Genomic DNA, 22,147 nt, shown 5'->3' with positions numbered 1-22,147 from the left:
TGGCAGGGGCTCCAGCAACACACTGGCAGGGGTCTACAGCAACACACTGGCAGGGGTCTCCAGCAACACACTGGCAGGGGTCTCCAGCAACACACTGGCAGGGGTCTACAGCAACACACTGGCAGGGGTCTCCAGCAACACACTGGCAGGGGTCTCCAGCAACACACTGGCTGGGGTCTCCAGCAACACACTGGCAGGGGTCTACAGCAACACACTGGCAGGGGTCTCCAGCAACACACTGGCAGGGGTCTCCAGCAACACACTGACAGGGGTCTACTGCAACACATTGGCAGGGGTCTCCAGCAACACACTGGCAGGGGTCTACAGCAACACACTGGCAGGGGTCTCCAGCAACACACTGGCAGGGGTCTACAGCAACACACTGGCAGGGGTCTCCAGCAACACACTGGCAGGGGTCTACAGCAACACACTGGCAGGGGTCTACAGCAACAAACAGGCAGGGGTCTACAGCAACACACTGGCAGGGGTCTCCAGCAACACACTGGCAGGGGTCTACAGCAACACACTGCCAGGGGCTCCAGCAACACACTGGCAGGGGTCTACAGCAACACACTGGCAGGGGTCTAAAGCAACACACTGGCAGGGGTCTCCAGCAACACACTGGCAGGGGTCTACAGCAACACACTGGCAGGGGTCTACAGCAACACACTGGCAGGGGTCTCCAGCAACACACTGGCAGGGGTCTACAGCAACACACTGGCAGGGGTCTACAACAACACACTGGCAGGGGTCTACAGCAACACACTGGCAGGGGTCTCCAGCAACACACTGGCAGGGGTGTCCAGCAACACACTGGCAGGGGTCTCCAGCAACACACTGGCAGGGGTCTCCAGCAACACACTGGCAGGGGTATCCAGCAACACACTGGCAGGGGTCTCCAGCAACACACTGGCAGGGGTCTCCAGCAACACACTGGCAGGGGGCTCCAGCAACACACTGGCAGACTTCCACACAGGCTTCACCTATAATAAGCCTTAACAGACGGACAGTACTTCCATCTGGTAACTCAACTTGGCCATCCCGAGATAACGTCGACCCAATTACCAATACTTCACTAAGTGTCACAAATATCAGTCTACACAGACTCGGCCCACTTGATCCCACTGGAACACGTCTTGAGTTGATAACTGCCCTGAGTGAACTGATTCCTGTCGACCAAGATAACACTTACATCACTACTGAGGAGTAAAATGTGATTAGTTAGAAAGAAACTACACAGTGGTCAATAAAATCACAGCTTGGAGTAGTTTCCTTAGAATGTTTTCTGGTATGTCAAGAGGAGCACAGGCCGGATCACGATACACTCTGTCCGCTATCATCCTGATTGTTTCATCCACTCCACACTGCAGTCTACACTAAGGAAACAAACATAGGAATGTGCCTCAATGCCAACAGTGACTGCCCAGACAGGTACAAGAGGAATGTCGTTAACGCTTATGTCGACCGTGCTCTCAGCCACAGCTCAGGATGGAAGCAAGTCGATGAAGAACTCTGTAGGGTACGGCAGGTCCTAGTCAACAACGGCTTCTCCAATGGTTTCGTTGAAGACATCATAAGAAGGAAGGTGAAACGCCATGCAACCTCTGAATTGACAATTAACACAACACCTATACCCCCTTATTAGACTATTTTACAGGAACTTCTTTTCCACAGCTCATAAAACGGAGGAAAGGGTCCTGAAAGATATTGTTAATAGAAACGTTATCCCTACAGACAAAAATCAGAAGATACAACTGACAATTTACTATAAAACCAAGAAAATGGCCAACCTACTCATGAGAAACTCTCCAGACACAAAGCAGAACGCTTTAAAAGAGACCAATGTCGTCTATGCCTTCAAATGCCCAATTGGGGACTGTAAGCCTCAAAGAACTCAGTATATAGGCAAGACAACAACATCTCTTTCCAGGCGATTAACGATGCATAAGCAACAGGGCTCCATTAAGGAACATATAATCTCTTCCCATAACCAGACCATCACCAGAGAAGTCTTAACAAAAAACACGGAAATCATCGATAGATATAGCGATAGCAGGCGGCTTGATATCTGCGAGGCACTACACATTAAGAAGTCAACACCAGCAATCAACAGCCAATTAATGCACAACTATATTCTACCCACCTCAAGACTCCGCTCCAATATAGAAGCATCAAGAAATATGGGGCAATAGGCCCTTTGCAGTTACTTCAATTCTTTCCTTTAACTTACCCAATATTATACCCATTGTTTCGTGTTCTGTCGTGTGTTGAAAGTTTGTTTTCACCTCATCCAAAACTGTTGTAACATATCACCTCACCCAAATGCATATATATATATATATATATATATATATATATATATATATATATATATATATATATATATATATATATATATATGTTTATGTTTAGCATGTTTAGGGATATAAAGAGGGGGTGCTAATGTTGCCTGAAAGCAGCTTGTTCTGTAAATGAACAAATCCACAAGGGCCGTGACGAGGATTCGAACCTGCGAACCAGTGTAGCAGCTTGTTATGTGGTTTCATCCTGGGCGGGGTCAGTAATTCGACACTGGGAGGAGGAGACTTCGATAAAAGCCTAACGTGTATGAATATAGTCTGGCTTCCTGTCCCCCGCCACAGTGTATTATAAATAAATTACTATTATAGTGTTGATAAAAACACAATGTTCTTAAGTTTACGTCAAATAATAATTTAGAAAATGGAATAAAAACATCACAGAAAACGTTCCCACCGAAAATATTTTATAGGACTAACTAAAACACGTTTCCTCCACAGCAGCAAACCCCAATTCTTGATTACAGAAACTGTGATAATTGTGCTGATATTTAACCAGAAAGGAACAATATGAGGCGTAAGAACTGTGACGGAGGTGTGTTCCTGATGTTGCTGGTGGTGGAGTCAGTGTTCCTGGTGATGGTGCTCCAGCGGCTGGCCTACCTCGAGGATCAGTGTGGGAACGACACCGGACCTGACGCCAGGAGGGACGCCACACAACTTCGTGAGTATTATTGTCTCGTCTCTACAAATATCTTCCATACATGTTCGCAAATGACTTTATTTTACTTCAACAAATGCAGAAGAATAAGTCTTAATGGAATCTGATATTGCGTTCATGGCGTCAGCAAAGGTGATCAACATACAGATTGGTGGAAAGAGTATTGATCAGCTGTTTTAGTGCTGTTCTGTTGCTCCCACAGCCTGACTCACGAGGGTGTTATTAACACTGTGCTCCTCCCACAGCCTGACTCACGAGGGTGTTATTAACACTGTGCTCCTCCCACAGCCTGACTCACGAGGGTGTTATTAACACTGTGCTCCTCCCACAGCCTGACTCACGAGGGTGTTATTAACACTGTGCTCCTCCCACAGCCTGACTCACGAGGGTGTTATTAACACTGTGCTCCTCCCACAGCCTGACTCACGAGGGTGTTATTAACACTGTGCTCCTCCCACAGCCTGACTCACGAGGGTGTTATTAACACTGTGCTCCTCCCACAGCCTGACTCACGAGGGTGTTATTAACACTGTGCTCCTCCCACAGCCTGACTCACGAGGGTGTTATTAACACTGTGCTCCTCCCACAGCCTGACTCACGAGGGTGTTATTAACACTGTGCTCCTCCCACAGCCTGACTCACGAGGGTGTTATTAACACTGTGCTCCTCCCACAGCCTGACTCACGAGGGTGTTATTAACACTGTGCTCCTCCCACAGCCTGACTCACGAGGGTGTTATTAACACTGTGCTCCTCCCACAGCCTGACTCACGAGGGTGTTATTAACACTGTGCTCCTCCCACAGCCTGACTCACGAGGGTGTTATTAACACTGTGCTCCTCCCACAGCCGAGCCAACGATCTACGTCATCACTCCCACGTACCGTCGCAGTACACAGCTGGCTGATATGACCAGGATGGCCCAAACACTTATGCACATCCCCAACCTTCATTGGATAGTGGTGGAGGACGCTGAGGTGAGTGATCTGGCCCCCAGCCACCTTCACCTATACCAGCCGCATCCACCCGCACCAGCCACATCCACCTGCACCAGGCACATCCACCTGCATCAGCCACATCCACCTGCATCACCCACATCCTCCTGCATCAGCCACATCCTCCTGCATCAGCCACATCCTCCTGTACCAGACACCTTCACCTGCACCAGCCACATCCACCTGCACCAGGCACATCCACCTGCATCAGCCACATCCACCTGCATCAGCCACATCCTCCTGCATCAGCCACATCCTCCTGTACCAGACACCTTCACCTGCACCAGCCACATCCACCTGCACCAGGCACATCCACCTGCATCAGCCACATCCTCCTGTACCAGACACCTTCACCTGCAACAGCCACATCCACCTGCACCAGCCACATCCACCTGAACCAGCCACATCCACCTGAACCAGCCACATCCTCCTGCACCAGCCAAATCCACTTGCACCAGCCACATCCTCCTGCACCAGCCACACCCTCCTGCACCAGCCACACCCTCCTGCACCAGACACCTTCACCTGCACCAGCCACATCCACCTGCATCAGCCACATTCCCCTGCACCAGCCACATCCACCTGCATCAGTCACATCCCCCTGCACCAGCCACATCCTCCTGCACCAGCCACATCCTCCTGCACCAGCCACATCCACCATCACCAGCCACATCCATCTACACCAGCCACATCCCCCTGCACCAGCCACATTCTCCTGCACCAGCCACATCCACCTGCACCAGTCACATCCCCCTGCACCAGCCACATCCTCCTGCACCAGCCACATCCTCCTGCACCAGCCACATCCTCCTGCACCAGCCACATCCACCTGCACCAACCACATCCTCCTGCATCAGCCACATCCTCCTGCACCAGCCACATCCTCCTGCATCAGCCACATCCACCTGCACCAACCACATCCTCCTGCATCAGCCACATCCTCCTGCACCAGCCACATCCTCCTGCACCAGCCACATCCACCTGCACCAACCACATCCTCCTGCATCAGCCACATCCTCCTGCACCAGCCACATCCCCCTGCACCAGCCACATCCTCCTGTATCAGCCACATCCTCCTGCACCAGCCACATCCTCCTGCATCAGCCACATCCTCCTGCACCAGCCACATCCACCTGCACCAGTCACATCCCCCTGCACCAGCCACATCCTCCTGCACCAGCCACATCCACCTGCACCAGCCACATCCATCTACACCAGCCACATCCCCCTGCACCAGCCACATCCTCCTGCACCAGCCACATCCACCTACACCATCCACATTCACTTGCACCAGCCACATCCACCTGCACCAACCACATCCACCTGCACCAACCACATCCACCTGCACCAGCCACTTCCACCTACACCAGCCACATCCTCCTGCATCAGCCACATCCACCTGCACCAACCACATCCCCGTGCACCAGCCACATCCTTCTGCACCAGCCACATCCTCCTGCACCAGCCACATCCACCTGCACCAACCACATCCACATGCACCAGCCACTTCCACCTGCACCAGCCACATCTACCTGCACCAGCCACATCCATCTGCTCCAGCCACATCCACCTGCACCAGCCACATCCTTCTGCTTCAGCCACATCCACCTGCTCCAGCCACATCTACCTGTACCAGCCACATCCTCCTGCACCAGCCACATCCACCTGCACCAGCCACATCCTCGTGCACCAGCCACATCCTTCTGCACCAGCCACATCCACCTGCTCCAGCCACATCTACCTGTACCAGCCACATCCTTCTACACCAGCCACATCCACCTGCACCAGCCACATCCTCCTGCACCAGCCACATCCACCTGCACCAGCCACATCCTCCTGCACCAGCCACATCCACTTGCTCCAGCCACATCTACCTGTACCAGCCACATCCTCCTGCACCAGCCACATCCACCTGCACCAACCACATCCACCTGCACCAGCCACTTCCACCTGCACCAGCCACATCTACCTGCACCAGCCACATCCATCTGCTCCAGCCACATCCACCTGCACCAGCCACATCCTTCTGCATCAGCCACATCCACCTGCTCCAGCCACATCTACCTGTACCAGCCACATCCTCCTGCACCAGCCACATCCTCCTGCACCAGCCACATCCTCCTGCACCAGTCACATCCTCCTGCACCAGCCACATCCTCCTGCACCAGTCACATCCTCCTGCACCAGCCACATCCTCCTGCACCAGTCACATCCTCCTGCACCAGCCACATCCTCCTGCACCAGTCACATCCTCCTGCACCAGCCACATCCACCTGCTCCAGCCACATCCCCCTATACCAGCCACATCCCCCTACACCAGCCACATCCACCTGCATCAGCCACATCCACCTACCCTATCCACACTCACCTACCCCAGCCACCCACCTACACCATTCACATACAACAAGCTTGGCTCGCCACATCATGAATCAACCACGCCCACCACCCCACTACTTCTGCAGTCTAAGAAATCCTATGAACAATGCATGACTAATTTAACAAATAATGCATGTCTGGAGAAGGGCCCCACCGTGCCCACCAGTCCTGCCCGGGAGACACCGTGGGCATGACGAAGTCATCAGGTAGTGGAGAGAGGCTGCTGGCTCAGGACAAGAATGCCCAATAACCTCTGGGGTACATATCATCCCTCGGATGGTTCCGGGAAGGTCTGAAGACGTTTAGATGACCTTGTTTCGGTCCGGAAGCATTTTCTGGCAGCCTTTGCTGTCTGTTATCATCCCCGAGATCGTCTTAACCCTTGGTTCGCTTAGTTTCCGGCAGTCGCTTTTTTTTTCATTTTCTTGGAACGTTCCCATTTCTTGGATATTTTTCCGTTCTTGGATATTTTTCATTTCCTGGATATTTTCCCTTTGTATATTTCATGTGGTTTGATACGCTTCGTGCTTCATCCGGCCTGCTAGACTTCGTCAGTTACACACAGTCAACCTAGTCCTCGGGTCATATCATAGGCTGTGCTTCCAGACCGGACGCAAACTGTTCGCCTTAGGGGAAATAAACTTTCGGAAGTCGATGCAGCATCAGTAGTGTGACCACGGATGTGTCGACACCCCGCACCGCTGCCTGAGAGCGGGCGGGGCTCTCCGCTCTGCTTTCTGGCTACATTTCATTCCTCGCCTGTGATGAGTTTTAGAAGTAATGAAGCTACGCTACGTGAATATCTTAAGCAAGCTGGGGGTGAGCGGGGGTGGGAGAGCTCTTACGATAACGAAACTGTCGTCATTATCTTACTGTGTGGGGTACACGGCGCTGTTTGGGTGGGGAATAGGAGTTATAGACCTTTAATACAAACACGATCTCAGTCATTACAACGTCAATACTATACACGAATTTAATTACAACATTTACACATCTCTGGCTGCATTTTCCGTGCCTTCTCTCTCTCTCTCTCATATTATTATTATTATTATTATTATTATTATTATATATATATATATATATATATATATATATATATATATATATATATATATATATATATATATATAGAGAGAGAGAGAGAGAGAGAGAGAGAGAGAGAGAGAGAGAGAGAGAGAGAGAGAGAGAGAGAGAGAGAGAGAGAGAGAGAGAGAGAGAGATAGCCGGCTTGATCGGCTTGTCAATTTATCCCAATGATTTTTTTAAGCTAGATTTCAAAATTCAGCAGTATTTTGGCATTTACGGCTTCGGCGAGTAGGCTGTTCCAAGGGTTTATAACCCTGTGAGTGTAGAAGCATCTCGTGTTTTCAGTCCTGCATTGTGGCTTGTTGAGCTTGAAACCGTTGCTCCTTGTTTATGTTACATCTGACCTTTTGAAGACGTTGTCTGGATCGATACCCTGCAAATTGTTAGGTATTGTAAAAGATTCGATTAGATCCGCCCTGTCATGCCTGGTGTGTATTGTTAGTTCTGTGGCCCTCAATCGTTCCTGGTATGAGAGTCGACCTAGTTCAGGTGTTTCCCGTTGTTGGACTTTCTTCGAAGCAGCTGTGTCCTTCTGAAGATGAGGTCTCCATGCTTTGGAAACAATAATCCAAGTGAAGGCGCACCAGAGATCTATAGTTGAATAACTTCCTGCTTTTCCTTATGGCCAGAGGTTCCCTTGATTACTGCTTTGTTGCATTTGTTTTACAACTTTCAGTGAATGATGGATTCTGACTCCAAGGTCCTTTTCTTCGTCAATCTGCTGCAAGGTAATGTTAATTGGCTAGTTGAGACACGAGTTGTTATGCCCGACATACAACATCTTGCATTTTTCGATATTACAAAGCCCTTGCCAGTGTTCTGACCATTTGTGGAGTTCATATAAATCTTTTTGTAAGGCCTCAATATAATTTTCACTTCCTACTTTAGCATAAATCTTTGAGTCGTCTGCATAAATTGTCTTTGTCATTGATGTATATAAAAAAAAAGGGTTGTCCCCAAAATGAACCCCTGTGGCACCCCTCTCACCACATGAACCCCTGTGGCACCCCTCTCACCACATGAACCCCTGTGGCACCCCTCTCACCACATGAACCCCTGTGGCACCCCTCTCACCACATGAACCCCTGTGGCACCCCTCTCACCACATTTCTCCAGTCAGATTCATTCCCATTTAGCACGACCCGTTGTTTTCTTTGTTTTAACCATTGTTTTATTCATTCTAGTATTCTACCATTTATTTCACGTGCCTGTAATTTCCTTTCATAGGGTAACTTGTCAAAAGCTTTAGCAAAGTATAACAATAATAATAATAATAATAATAATAATAATAATAATAATAATAATAATAATAATAATAATAATAATAATAATAATAATAATAATTTATTTAGCAACAGTACATACATAGTTGCAGCGTTACAGGAGCCGGTCGGCCGAGCGGACAGCACGCTGGACTTCTGATCCTGTGGTCCCGGGTTCGATCCCGGGCGCCGGAGAGAAACAATGGGCAGAGTTTCTTTCACCCTATGCCCCCTGTTACCTAGCAGTAAAATAGGTACCTGGGTGTTAGTCAGCTGTCACGGGCTGCTTCCTGGGAGGTGGAGACCTGGTCGAGGACCGGGCCGCGGGGACACTAAAGCCCCGAAATCATCTCAAGATAACCTCAAGATAACTCGGGGAGGTTCATCACAGATGTGTATCGTAAACCAACTGATGCAGGAAAATGTGTGAACGGTAAGAGCACTGACAGGTATAAGAGAAGCGTCATCAATACTCATGAAGATCGTGCAATACGTAAATGCTCTTCTTGGCAGCTTTTGCACCACGAACTTGATCACATCCGCCAAATTGTTGTGAACAACGATTACAGAAAAACTGAATTCGACGAAATCGTAAGAAGCAAGTCCGCCATCTGACTGAGGATAATCAGGCTCCAGGGGTGGAAAATGGGCCCGCAAGTGAAGACATGGTAGTGTATTATAAAAATACATTTACATAGGCACACAAGAAGGGTGAAAAGGTGATACGAGACATAACTGACAGGAATTGTAAACCTTGCAGTGAAAATGCCAGGATTCGTCCTGTCATTTATTGTAACAACCCTCATACATCTTCCCTCATTATGAGAAATAACATCTCTGCCTCCTCTGACACACTGAGGTGTACTAATGTTGTGTATCAGTACAAATGCAGCTCTGGAGACTGGGCACTCTGAAACATATGCTACACTGGACATACCGTGAATACATTGACTAGACACACGTCTTACACTTTATTTGCAAGAGTGAGGTATTAAGCAGCATCATTCTTAGTCCAGCATATTGCCGGAACAACCGTGGACATTTTCAAGAGGAAACTAGATTTATTCCTCCAAGGAGTGCCGGACCAACCGGGCTGTGGTGGGTATGTGGGCCTGCGGGCCGCTCCAAGCAACAGCCTGGTGGACCAAACTCTCACAAGTCAAGCCTGGCCTCGGGCCGGGCTTGGGGAGTAGAAGAACTCCCAGAACCCCATCAACCAGGTAAACCAGGTATCAACCAGGTATCAACCAGGTATTCTTCTTTCACAATATTTCACAGCACAAAACTCCTACTTATGGACCACCCACACGTCAATGGGAGACTATTATATTATTATTATTATTTTTTTTTGAGATATATACAAGAGTTGTTACATTCTTGTACAGCCACTAGTACGCGTAGCGTTTCGGGCAAGTCCTTAATCCTATGGTCCCTGGAATACGATCCCCTGCCGCGAAGAATCGTTTTTTCATCCAAGTACACATTTTACTGTTGCGTTAAACAGAGGCTACAGTTAAGGAATTGCGCCCAGTAAATCCTCCCCGGCCAGGATACGAACCCATGACATAGCGCTCGCGGAACGCCAGGCGAGTGTCTTACCACTACACCACGGAGACTGTAAATTATTTTTACAGAAGACGCATAACGAGGCAATGTTACTAGAGCAGTGTATTGAGGCAGTGTACTGGGGCAGTAAAGAGTATACTAAGGTAGTAAAAATAAATGTAAACCACCTTCAATCTCCCTCACGACCACCTCACTACTACGACCACCTCACTACTCCCCTCACCTGCACCAGCCACCTCCCCAATACTAACAACCAACCAGAGCACGTTCTGCCCGCAGACTCGGGTCCAAGTCAAGGCGTTTAAAAGCTACTTGTAAATTACAACACATGAAAGCGCTCTTAAGTGCGATCAAAATTCATTACAGCGCCCGTAATGGGAGCCAGGGAGGAATGCCTGCGTGCTGGTGTGGAGGGCTGGTGTGGAGGGCTGGGGTGGAGGGCTGGTGTGGAGGGCTGGTGTGGAGGGCTGTTGTGGAGTGGCTGGTGTGGAGGGCTGGTGTGGAGGGCTGGTGTGGAGGGCTGGTGTGGAGGGCTGGTGTGGAGGGCTGGGGTGGAGGGCTGGGGTGGAGGGCTGGGGTGGAGGGCTGGGGTGGAGGGCTGGGGTGGAGGGCTGGGGTGGAGGGCTGGTGTGGAGGGCTGGTGTGGAGGGCTGGTGTGGAGGGCTGGTGTGGAGGGCTGGGGTGGAGGGCTGGGGTGGAGGGCTGGGGTGGAGGGCTGGGGTGGAGGGCTGGTGTGGAGGGCTGGTGTGGAGGGCTGGTGTGGAGGGCTGGTGTGGAGGGCTGGGGTGGAGGGCTGGTGTGGAGGGCTGGGGTGGAGGGCTGGTGTGGAGGGCTGGGGTGGAGGGCTGGGGTGGAGGGCAGCCGGGAGAATGGCGGGGAAGCAGGGCGCCCAGGACGCGTCCTGGGTACTTAACGCTGGCACTGGTTAGTGTTCCATTCTGGGAGTCGTTAACAATGCTTCTTACCCTCTAATGTGGTTGGCACTTGTCAGCGTCCTCCACCACAGGTTCTCGGAGCACAAGCGACGAAGAAAATAGGCGCCAGATTCACGAAGCAGTTACGCAAGTACTGACGAACGGGTACATCTTTCCCTCAATCTTTGACGGCTTTGGTTACCTTTATTAAACAGTTTACAAACATGAAAACTTCCCAATCAACTGCTGTTATTGTTATGAACAGCCTCCTCGTGCTTCGGATCTCATTAACTGTTTAATAATTGTAAACAAAGCTGCCAAAGATTGAGAAAAGCTGAACAGGTTCGTAAGTGCTTGCGTATTTGCTTCATGAATCTGGCCCCAGATTCATTGCACATTTCGTTTCGCTCGATATTACCTCTCACTCCTACTTATCTTACACAAGGGATTCGAACTTGAGCCTCAAAAGTGCGAGACTATTGTCGTACCAATGGATGCTCAAGATAAGGAAGGATCTCTGGAGAGTTGTGTAGTCCAGCCAGAACTACATCTATTTATGAACGTTGTTACGACTAACGGTTCTGATTCAACATCTATATTACTAGGAGGCGCACCCGGCCGTGCCCGGGGTACTCTATCTCTCCACCCCACTCGTTATAAAGCGAAGTGCTTGCTCTGTAGAGTCAATGTTTAAGGCAATGGAGTTCCAACTTGTGGGATTAGGTAAGGCCCGGCCCCTAGGGAAACTATTCCCAGCAAAAAGATAGCAGGCACCCATCAGTCTCAGAAGGCTATGAAGTTGTGCTCTGGTTGTCGGTCTGGAGTGGCCTCTCCAGGGCGCAAAGCCAGGGTAGGTTGATACTGTGGAGAAGCTGTTACCCAAGCAGCAGGGACCCCCCCATCCTCTCCACGGCGCCGAATGTCTCCAATGGAAAGCCAAATAAATGGTCTGTTGTCTAGAGTGATTTCCTAACTCCCGAGACAGTGAAAGTTATGGAACATTACAATCAACAATTAACTTAATATAATATTTATAAACCGCAATCCCCGCCAAGTACAATAAAGTCCTTACCACCTCGACCTTATGCTGATTCCCTGAATCCACATAAGCAGGAGACGAGGGTTACAACAAGCAAACTAGCCTGACAGATGAGTGGACAGCGCTTGTGAATCGTAGTCCTGAGAGTTCCGGGTTCGATCCCCGATGGAGGCAGAAACAATTGGGCAGAGTTTCTTTCACCCTGATGCAACTGTTCACCTAGCAGTAAATAGGTACCTGGGAGTTAGACAGGTGCTACGGGCTGCTTCCTGGGGATGTATAACAAAATGGAGGCCTGGTCGAGGACCGGGCCGCGGGGACGCTAAGCCCCGAAATCATCTCAAGATAACGTAACCTCTCTTTTTTTTGCCCATCTTTCCAAGTACTCCCCATCTTCACTCACTCTTTCTCCCCCCCCCCCCCTTCTGCTCCCCCTCCCCTATCCCCTTAATCTCCCCCTCTTCCTTATCATTTCCACCATTCCCCCCTCCCCTTTTCCTATTACCCTCTCTCCCTCGTTACCCCATCTCCATACCCCTTCCCCCCCCCCATCAAACAGATAGACATTTCCATTTATATATTAAGTAAATCATGAAAAATTAGCAGGTAAACGGCATGAGAAACTTCTTAACACTCCGGCCAACCCATAACCTAATTCCCGAACTCGCGAGAATCACACGGGAGGTTGTTGGGTTACAGACTACTCTAAAATCACCTAACTCAGGCCTACCCCCCAACCAGCCTATGTTCGTCCCATACCGCAGACCCTTCATCTTTCAAATTTTGGGTGAGGCTATAGCTCCAAGCGCCTGGCCCCTCTAATACTACCCTTCATCCCTCGACAGGAGACGAGCGAGGTGGTAAGAGAGCTGCTGGAGAGGACAAGGCTCCCTTTCACTCACCTCTGCGCCTCTACGCCTCTAGAGTACAGGAATAAGACGATGCTCGGACGAGGAGTGTTCAACAGGTGAGAGTTGCTCGGACGAGGAGTGTTCAACAGGTGAGAGTTGCTCGGACGAGGAGTGTTCAACAGGTGAGAGTTGCTCGGACAAGGAGTGTTCAACAGGTGAGAGTTTGCTCCCTGCAAGTCGGGGAAATAATAATTTGCAGATGGACAAAATATGCATTTTCAGGGGAATTGAAAAGATGTGGCATGTGTATAAGATATTAATTTGCAAGATGGAAAAAGATAGATTTTGCGGTGGGCAAAATAACAAGGCAACACACTTACCCATTCTGGACACACAGGCGCGAAACACCAGGCTACATAGTCACCCCACCAACTAACACACCCACCACCCCACCAAGCAACACACCCACCACCCCACCAAGCAACACACCCACCACCCCACCAAGCAACACACCCACCACCCCACCAAGCAACACACCCACCACCCCACCAAGCAACACACCCACCACCCCACCAAGCAACACACCCACCACCCCACCAAGCAACACACCCACCACCCCACCAAGCAACACACCCACCACCCCACCAAGCAACACACCCACCACCCCACCAAGCAACACACCCACCACCCCACCAAGCAACACACCCACCACCCCATCAAGCAACACACCCCACCACCCCACCAAGCAACACACCCACCACCCCATCAAGCAACACACCCCACCACCCCACCAAGCAACACACCCACCACCCCATCAAGCAACACACCCCACCACCCCATCAAGCAACACACCCACCACCCCATCAAGCAACACACCCCACCACCCCATCAAGCAACACACCCCACCACCCCATCAAGCAACTCACCCCACCAAGCAACACACCCACCACCCCACCAAGCAACACACCCACCACCCCACCAAGCTAGGTATCACAAGAGTGTGCAAACAGTCACCAGAGGAGCTCCGTAACCCTCAGCCTCAGGACCTTCAGTATTCACTCAACACCTCCATGATTAAGGGTTCAGGGTGTACATCAACATTTGGTAATTTGCCAGAACACTACAATACGACAAGTAATACATTCAAACAATGACGCAGAAACATCGCAGGGGGATTTAAACAGACTTTTAAATAGACTGAAAATTTATGGACGCAATTTTATACCGAGTCTTGTAGGATTGTAAAATCAAGCCCTTCCCCCCCCCCCCCACCCCCCCCCCCACCCCCCCCCCAAAAAAAAGGTAATAATTTAAAAAAAAAATCATTAAAATGATAGCACCATCACTTATATAAATGAGGCTCAGGAATCTGTACACCAGTTGCTTGACGGTTGAGAGGCGGGACCAAAGAGCCAAAGCTCAACCCCCGCAAGCACAAATAGGTGAGTACAAATAGGTGACTACCAATAATTGCCAATGGAAGAAATGTACAAACGATTGACTGTAAGTTGCATATAAAAAAATCACGCTTTTTCTTAGAGAAAATCTGAAGGTCAGAGTAGTATTAGTAGGCATCCGTCAGTCTCAGGAGACTATGGAGTTGCGCTCTGGAGTGGCCTCTCCAGAGCGCAAAGCCAGGGTAGGTTGATACTGTGGAGAAGCTGTTATCCATGCAGCAAGTCATCCCCTTCTCCACGACGCCGAAAGTCTCCAATGGAAAGGCAAACGCCAATACGATTGATTCCAGAGCCGTCGCTGGAACTGTCAGAACGCTGTTGAAGGCAACAACGAACTGCCCTAGAGGCTCCAGCTCCGGAGTTGACCTCGAAGTCGGTGAAAGAAGGCACAGGGACTCCAAACCCGGAGACCGCCGTGGTCGGGGCCGGAGAAGAACCACCCCAGCAAGGGCAGGAACGACCCCAGCCTCCTGAAGCAGAGCCTGGGGGACCGCACGAGCCCCAGGAGGTGGACGTCCCGGTCCCGCACCAACGGGTCCCAGACAGAGATCGTCACAGCCCTCGTTCACCCGAGGCCGGCTTCCTTCAAGACCAAGCAGAAGGAAGAGTGATAATTATTAAATACAACAATTATTATAGTAATAATTATTATAGTAATAATATAATTCATTAATAATTATCAAGGGTTGGCAGCTATAGCTGCAATAATTTTAATGGAATTGCTTTTTAATTATTTTCCTTTTTTTTTTGGGGGGGGGGGGGCTTGGTTTTACAATCCTACAAGAGTCGGTATGAAATTGCGTCCATAAACATTCATAAGGTGAAACAAAGTGATCTGAATCTCCAGCTAACCTGTCACAGGGCTAAATAAGGAATCCAAGACCTAAAATTCGCAAGATTAAGCATAATAATTCAGTACCCTAAAGACGTACCATAATACGTCTAGGGAACGTTAGATTTAGTTTCTTACCTCCCCTCCCGGCCCTCTACAAAATGTATTAAAAAACGTTAAACTTTCTTTGGATGTCAAAAAAGTCACATTTTTGACCGGTTGACAGAAAAGAAAACAGGTACCACATAACAGCCGAACAACTGTGAAATTCTGAAACAGAATTGTTTAAAAAGCTCTAACATAAAGACGGTGATCAATCAAGGTTCAAAATTTGGCATATAAAAATGATCAAAACTGGTAATAAAAGTAATAGCGAAAAGATTTGACAATAAAACTAATTAAGATAATTATGAGGAGAAAGCCTCAAGCAGATAAGACTATATTGCCATCAGGAGGGACAAGAATCTGGGATATAAGGACTAGAGGCTGGGATATGAGGACAAGGATCTGAGGAAATGAGGACAAGAAGCTGGAATATGAGGACAAGGATCTGGGATATGAGGACGAGGGCTGGGATATAAGGACAATGAGATGGGATATGAGGACAAGGAGCTGGAATATGAGGACAAGAGCTGGGATACGAGGAAAAAAGCTTTGAAATGAGGAAAAAAAGCTGTGAAATGAGGACAAAAAGCTGGCATATGAGGATAAGGAGATAGGATGAGAACAAGCAGATAGAATCTTAGTAATACAAAAATTAAAAAAAAAAAATATGGAAAATCTAATATTTTCTTTATAATTTATCATGCCCTTCTAAGAGTCTTTCTTAAATTATGAAATATAGTTTTGAGCACCGAATTATAGAATGAATGAAAATGTATTAAGGATTATGTATAGTGTTAACAAAATATTAACCTAATTTAGAATATGAAATCATCAATTTAAATATAATGTCTGGGTTTTGAAAATTAGATTTATTATTTTCCTAAGTTTCTATCCATGACCCCTGGTTTTATTCGTATACACTATAAACAGTCACTGTCAATCCAGAAAAAGTATTTTATATGCTCCAAACACGACGTCATATTTAGCGCAAGGCTGCGTCTTCCACCTCCAGGACGTAGGCTTCTAACACGACGTCATATTTAGCGCAAGGCTGCGTCTTCCACCTCCAGGACGCAGGCTTCTAACACGACGTCATATTTAGCGCAAGGCTGCGTCTTCCACCTCCAGGACGCAGTCTTCTAACACGACGTCATATTTAGCGCAAGGCTGCGTCTTCCACCTCTAGGACACAGGCTCCTAACACGACGTCATATTTAGCGCAAGGCTGCGTCTTCCACCTCTAGGACACAGGCTCCAAACACGACGTCATATTTAGCGCAAGGCTGCGTCTTCCACCTCCAGGACGTAGGCTTCTAACACGACGTCATATTTAGCGCAAGGCTGCGTCTTCCACCTCCAGGACGCAGGCTCCTAACACGTCATATTTAGCGCAAGGCTGCGTCTTCCACCTCCAGGACGCAGGCTCCTAACACGACGTCATATTTAGCGCAAGGCTGCGTCTTTCACCTCCAGGACGCAGGCTCCTAACACGTCATATTTAGCGCAAGGCTATGTCTTCCACCTCCAGGACGCAGGCTCCTAACACGACGTCATAGTTAGCGCAAGGCTGCGTGTTCCACCTCCAGGACGCAGGCTCCTAACACGACGTCATATTTAGCGCAAGGCTATGTCTTCCACCTCCAGGACGCAGGCTCCTAACACGACGTCATATTTAGCGCAAGGCTGCGTCTTCCACCTCCAGGACGCAGGCTCCTAATACGTCATATTTAGCGCAAGGCTGCGTCTTCCACCTCCAGGACGCAGGCTCCTAATACGTCATATTTAGCGCAAGGCTATGTCTTCCACCTCCAGGACGCAGGCTCCTAACACGACGTCATATTTAGCGCAAGGCTGCGTCTTCCACCTCCAGGACGCAGGCTTCTAACACGACGTCATATTTAGCGCAAGGCTGCGTCTTCCACCTCTAGGACACAGGCTCCTAACACGACGTCATATTTAGCGCAAGGCTGCGTCTTCCACCTCCAGGACGCAGGCTCCTAACACGTCATATTTAGCGCAAGGCTGCGTTTTCCACCTCCAGGACGCAGGCTCCTAACACGACGTCATAGTTAGCGCAAGGCTGCGTCTTCCACCTCCAGGACGCAGGCTCCTAATACGTCATTTTAGCGCAAGGCTATGTCTTCCACCTCCAGGACGCAGGCTCCTAACACGTCATATTTAGCGCAAGGCTATGTCTTCCACCTCCAGGACGCAGGCTCCTAACACGACGTCATATTTAGCGCAAGGCTGCGTCTTCCACCTCTAGGACACAGGCTCCTAACACGACGTCATTTTTAGCGCAAGGCTGCGTCTTCCACCTCCAGGACGCAGGCTCCTAACACGTCATATTTAGCGCAAGGCTGCGTCCTCCACCTCCAGGACGCAGGCTCCTAACACGACGTCATATTTAGCGCAAGGCTGCGTCTTCCACCTCCAGGACGCAGGCTCCTAATACGTCATATTTAGCGCAAGGCTGCGTCTTCCACCTCCAGGACGCAGGCTCCTAATACGTCATATTTAGCGCAAGGCTATGTCTTCCACCTCCAGGACGCAGGCTCCTAACACGACGTCATATTTAGCGCAAGGCTGCGTCTTCCACCTCCAGGACGCAGGCTCCTAATACGTCATATTTAGCGCAAGGCTGCGTCTTCCACCTCCAGGACGCAGGCTCCTAACACGACGTCATATTTAGCGCAAGGCTATGTCTTCCACCTCCAGGACGCAGGCTCCTAACACGACGTCATATTTAGCGCATGGCTGCGTCTTCCACATGGAAGACGCAGGCTCCTCACAGGAGGTGGCGGTGAGCATGGCGGGAAGTGTTGAGCAAGAGTGCCCGGGAGTCAACAAGGGGCAGGAGCGTGAGAGCGCACTCCCAGACATCATCGCCCCCGACCCTCCTGTATATTAATACTCAGCCCCGGCGCCCACCTCGCTGCCCGCTCAACATCTTCCCCTCTCATTACCGTCTCGCTCAAATTCTAAACTAAAATAAAATAAAAAAGCATTTATCCTGTCGCAATTTAAATAATAAATTGCAAAGAGGACATTTTTATCTTGACTAAAATCAGTACTCAATTGAGCTCTTCATTTACCTGAGGAAGGCCTTTGATACTGTAAATCATAACTACCTCTTAAACTTCACCACTATGGTATCCGAGGCCTTGCTCTGGACTATATTCGTTCCTATATCAATGACAGACACCAAATATAATAGTCATCAGTAGCATATTGATGACTATGTAAGATCCAGAGCATGTTGATGACTATGTAAGATCCAGAGCATATTGATGACTATGTAAGATCCAGAGCATGTTGATGACTATGTAAGATCCAGAGCATGTTGATGACTATGTAAGATCCAGAGCATGTTGATGACTATGTAAGATCCAGAGCATGTTGATGACTATGTAAGATCCAGAGCATGTTGATGACTATGTAAGATCCAGAGCATGTTGATGACTATGTAAGATCCAGAGCATGTTGATGACTATGTAAGATCCAGAGCATGTTGATGACTATGTAAGATCCAGAGCATGTTGATGACTACATATTGTCCATATTGGGACCTCTCCTATTTCTTATATACATCAATTATTTGTCAAATGTTTCTAACATTCTTAAACCTATTATGTTTATACTAATCTTATCTTAAACCTTATACTATTTGGGTGTATTGACTATTAAAAACCTATACTATTTGACTATTGTACCATCTAGGAGGTGATATCATGCAAGAGTCAAATAGAGAGAAAGATCTGAAGGTTGATATCACATCGAACCTGTCCCCAGACGCCCACATGAAAAGGATATTATCAGCGGCTGAACTAGCCAACATAAGAACTGCCTTTAGAAACTTGTGTAAGGAATCGTTCAGGACCTTGTATACCACTTATGTAAGACCAATCCTGGAGTATGCAGCTCCAGCCTTGAGTCCATACCCAGTTAAACACAAGACAAAGTTAGATAAGATTCTGAGGCATGCCACCAGACTAGTCCCAGAACTGAGAGGTATGAGCAACGAGGAAAGGTTTAGGGAGCTGAACCTCACATCCCTGGAGAACAGAAGAGTAAAAGGAGACATGATAACCACCTACAAAATTGTCAGGGGGAATTGACAGGGTGGACAATGACAAGCCCTTTACCACTGGTGGAACACGAACAGAGGGGCACAGGTGGAAACTTAGTACCCAAATGAGCCACAGATACATTTGAAAGATTTTTCTCAGTGTCAGAGTAGTTAACAAATGGAATGCATTAAGTAGTGATGTGGTGGAGGTAGACTCCATACACAGTTTCAAATGTAGATTTGATAAAGCCCAGTAGGGTTAGGAATTTGTACATCAGTTGATTGACAGTTGAGAGGCGGGACCAAAGAGCCAAAGCTCAACCTTCGCAAGCACAACCTGGTGAGTACTACTAGGCGAGTACTAAATAATATTGTCAACAGTGAATTAAAAAAGTCCACTCGTGGAAGTCAATTTACTAACATTAAATATAGAAAAAAACTTTCTACATTTTATTTGGTAGTAAATCATCAAATCAGATTCAACTTCAGATAGACAATTTTAATATTGCCAATAAAAATGAGAGAAGTTCCTTGGCCTATACATAGACAAGGGACTGAACTTCAGCACCCACTTACAACACTGCCAAAAAATTCTAAAAAAACTATTAGTATAATTTCTAGAATCAGATATTATGTTCCTTCACTGCTCTCCTCTCATTATACTACGCACTAAGCTATCCCTATCTTACATACGGTATCTGTGCATGAGGTCCAACCACTGCAAATTACTTCAAGCCTATCATCACTCAGGAAAAATCTGCTATCAGAACTATAACAAACTCTGTCTTCAGACAACACACATATCCTCTGTTTAAGTCCCTTAACATGCTAAACATACACTCCACATATTTTCATGTGCTATCTACATGTTCAAAACCTTGTTTCGAAATGCTAATCTTGATCTGAAACATTTCTTTGATGTAATAGAACTCATGAGCAACACACCAGAAATAAATATATCTTTGCTATCCCCAGAGTCAGACTAAATCTGTGCAAACATCACATGCAAATAAAAGGACTCAGTCTTTGGAACTCACTCCCTCATGAATTAAAAAAAAATAGCCCAACCCATCCCATCCCCTGTTCAAAAGTAAAACCAAAAACTACCTAATTTCATCCTCATAGTTTCCAATCTTGTGCTTCAAACTCACACTGTATCTTGTACTACCCACTTCCCCAATATTAGTACTTAAGACATATATCCTTATCAGTATACTCACCTCTATCAACTTATGTTGTAGTTAGTTGTTAATATAAAAACCTTGCTACAATGTACCCTGATATGTTAGGGTACATATCTTACCTCTATATAACTCTAACATACCTTATCTGATATGTTAGATTAAGGACTTGCCCGAAAAGTTATGCGTATTTGTGGCTTTGCATGAATGTAAAAATACCAATCCTACATAATCTCACTAACTCATTATACCTTCTTGCAAATAAATTATTATTATTATTATTATTATTATTATTATTATTATTATTATAGACGAGATAAGCCTGATAAAAGATAATGCGAACAGTATGAAATTTCTAGTGTTTCAAATTAAACTAGAAATATTGATTAAAAACTGGGTTAGTTCGTGCAGAGGCGACGATCAGTGTCTTGATGACGTAAGGTGTGTTGCGCTTGTGTAAGTCTTGTGCTTCCAGCCGCGTCGGTAAGCAAATTTCTGTATTTTTATCATCAAAATCCTCATTGCTGCTGATGACAATAGTTGTGAAGGTGGTGGTGAAGGTGGTGGTGATGGTGGTCGTGAAGGTGGTCGTGGTAGTGAAAGTGCTGGGGATGGTGGTGATAGTGGTGAAAGTGGCGGGATGGTGGGGGTGGTGAAGATTGTGATGGTGGTGAAGATTGTGATGGTGGTAAAGGTGGTGGTGGTGAAAGTGATGGTGAGGATGGTGGTGGTGAAGATAGTGGGGATGGTGGTGGTACTGGTGAAGGTGGTGGAGTTGATGGTGGGTGGTAGTGGTGAAGGTGGTAGTGTTGATGGTGGTGTTGATGGTAGTGGTGGTGGTGAAGGTGGTGGTGTTGATGGTGGTGGTACTGGTGGTGAAGGTGGTGGTGTTGGTGAAGGTGATGGTGGTAGTGGTGGTGAATGTGATGGTGGTGATGAAGTTGGTGGTGGTAGTAAAATGGTGGTGGAGATTAAGGCGAAGCTGCTGATGGTGGTGGTGAAGGTGGTGATCATGGTTTGAAGGTGGTGGTGATGGTGGTGAAGTTGGTCGTAGTGGTGGTGTCGAGGATGGTGAAATGGTGGTGGTGGTGCTGAACGTGGTGGTGAAGATGGTCGTAGTGGTGGTGGGGGAGAAATGGTGGTTGTGGTGGTAGTAATGACAGTGGTAGTGGTAAAAGAGGTTAGTGGCGGCAGAGATAGTGGTGGTGGTGATATTGGTAGCGATGGTAATAGTATTATTAGTTGTAGTAGTGTTAATATTAATGTTAATGGTGGTTGTGGTAATATTTGTAGTAATGGTAGTCGTGGTGATATGTGCGGTAGTAGTAGTGATGGCAGTTGTAGTAATAGTGGTGGTGGTAGTTGTGGTACTGGTTATGGCTGTATTTACCTATCACT

At 48.0% G+C, this 22,147-nt stretch overlaps 1 protein-coding gene across 1 annotated transcript in view; it reads left to right on the top strand.

Moving 5' to 3' along the window:
* LOC123763107 (galactosylgalactosylxylosylprotein 3-beta-glucuronosyltransferase S) overlaps positions 1 to 22,147 on the top strand; it is a 48,010-nt gene that overhangs the window by 12,885 nt on the left and 12,978 nt on the right. Inside the window, exons 2-4 of the mRNA XM_069302194.1 lie at positions 2,857 to 3,021; positions 3,866 to 3,993; positions 13,100 to 13,221. Of these exons, the coding sequence (XP_069158295.1) occupies positions 2,857 to 3,021; positions 3,866 to 3,993; positions 13,100 to 13,221 (415 nt within the window). The remainder of the gene's footprint in view (positions 1 to 2,856; positions 3,022 to 3,865; positions 3,994 to 13,099; positions 13,222 to 22,147) is intronic.

The sequence above is a fragment of the Procambarus clarkii genome, chromosome 47, assembly GCF_040958095.1.
Source record: "Procambarus clarkii isolate CNS0578487 chromosome 47, FALCON_Pclarkii_2.0, whole genome shotgun sequence".
NCBI classification, from domain to species: domain Eukaryota; kingdom Metazoa; phylum Arthropoda; class Malacostraca; order Decapoda; family Cambaridae; genus Procambarus; species Procambarus clarkii.
This window is presented reverse-complemented; position numbering and strand designations above follow the sequence as displayed.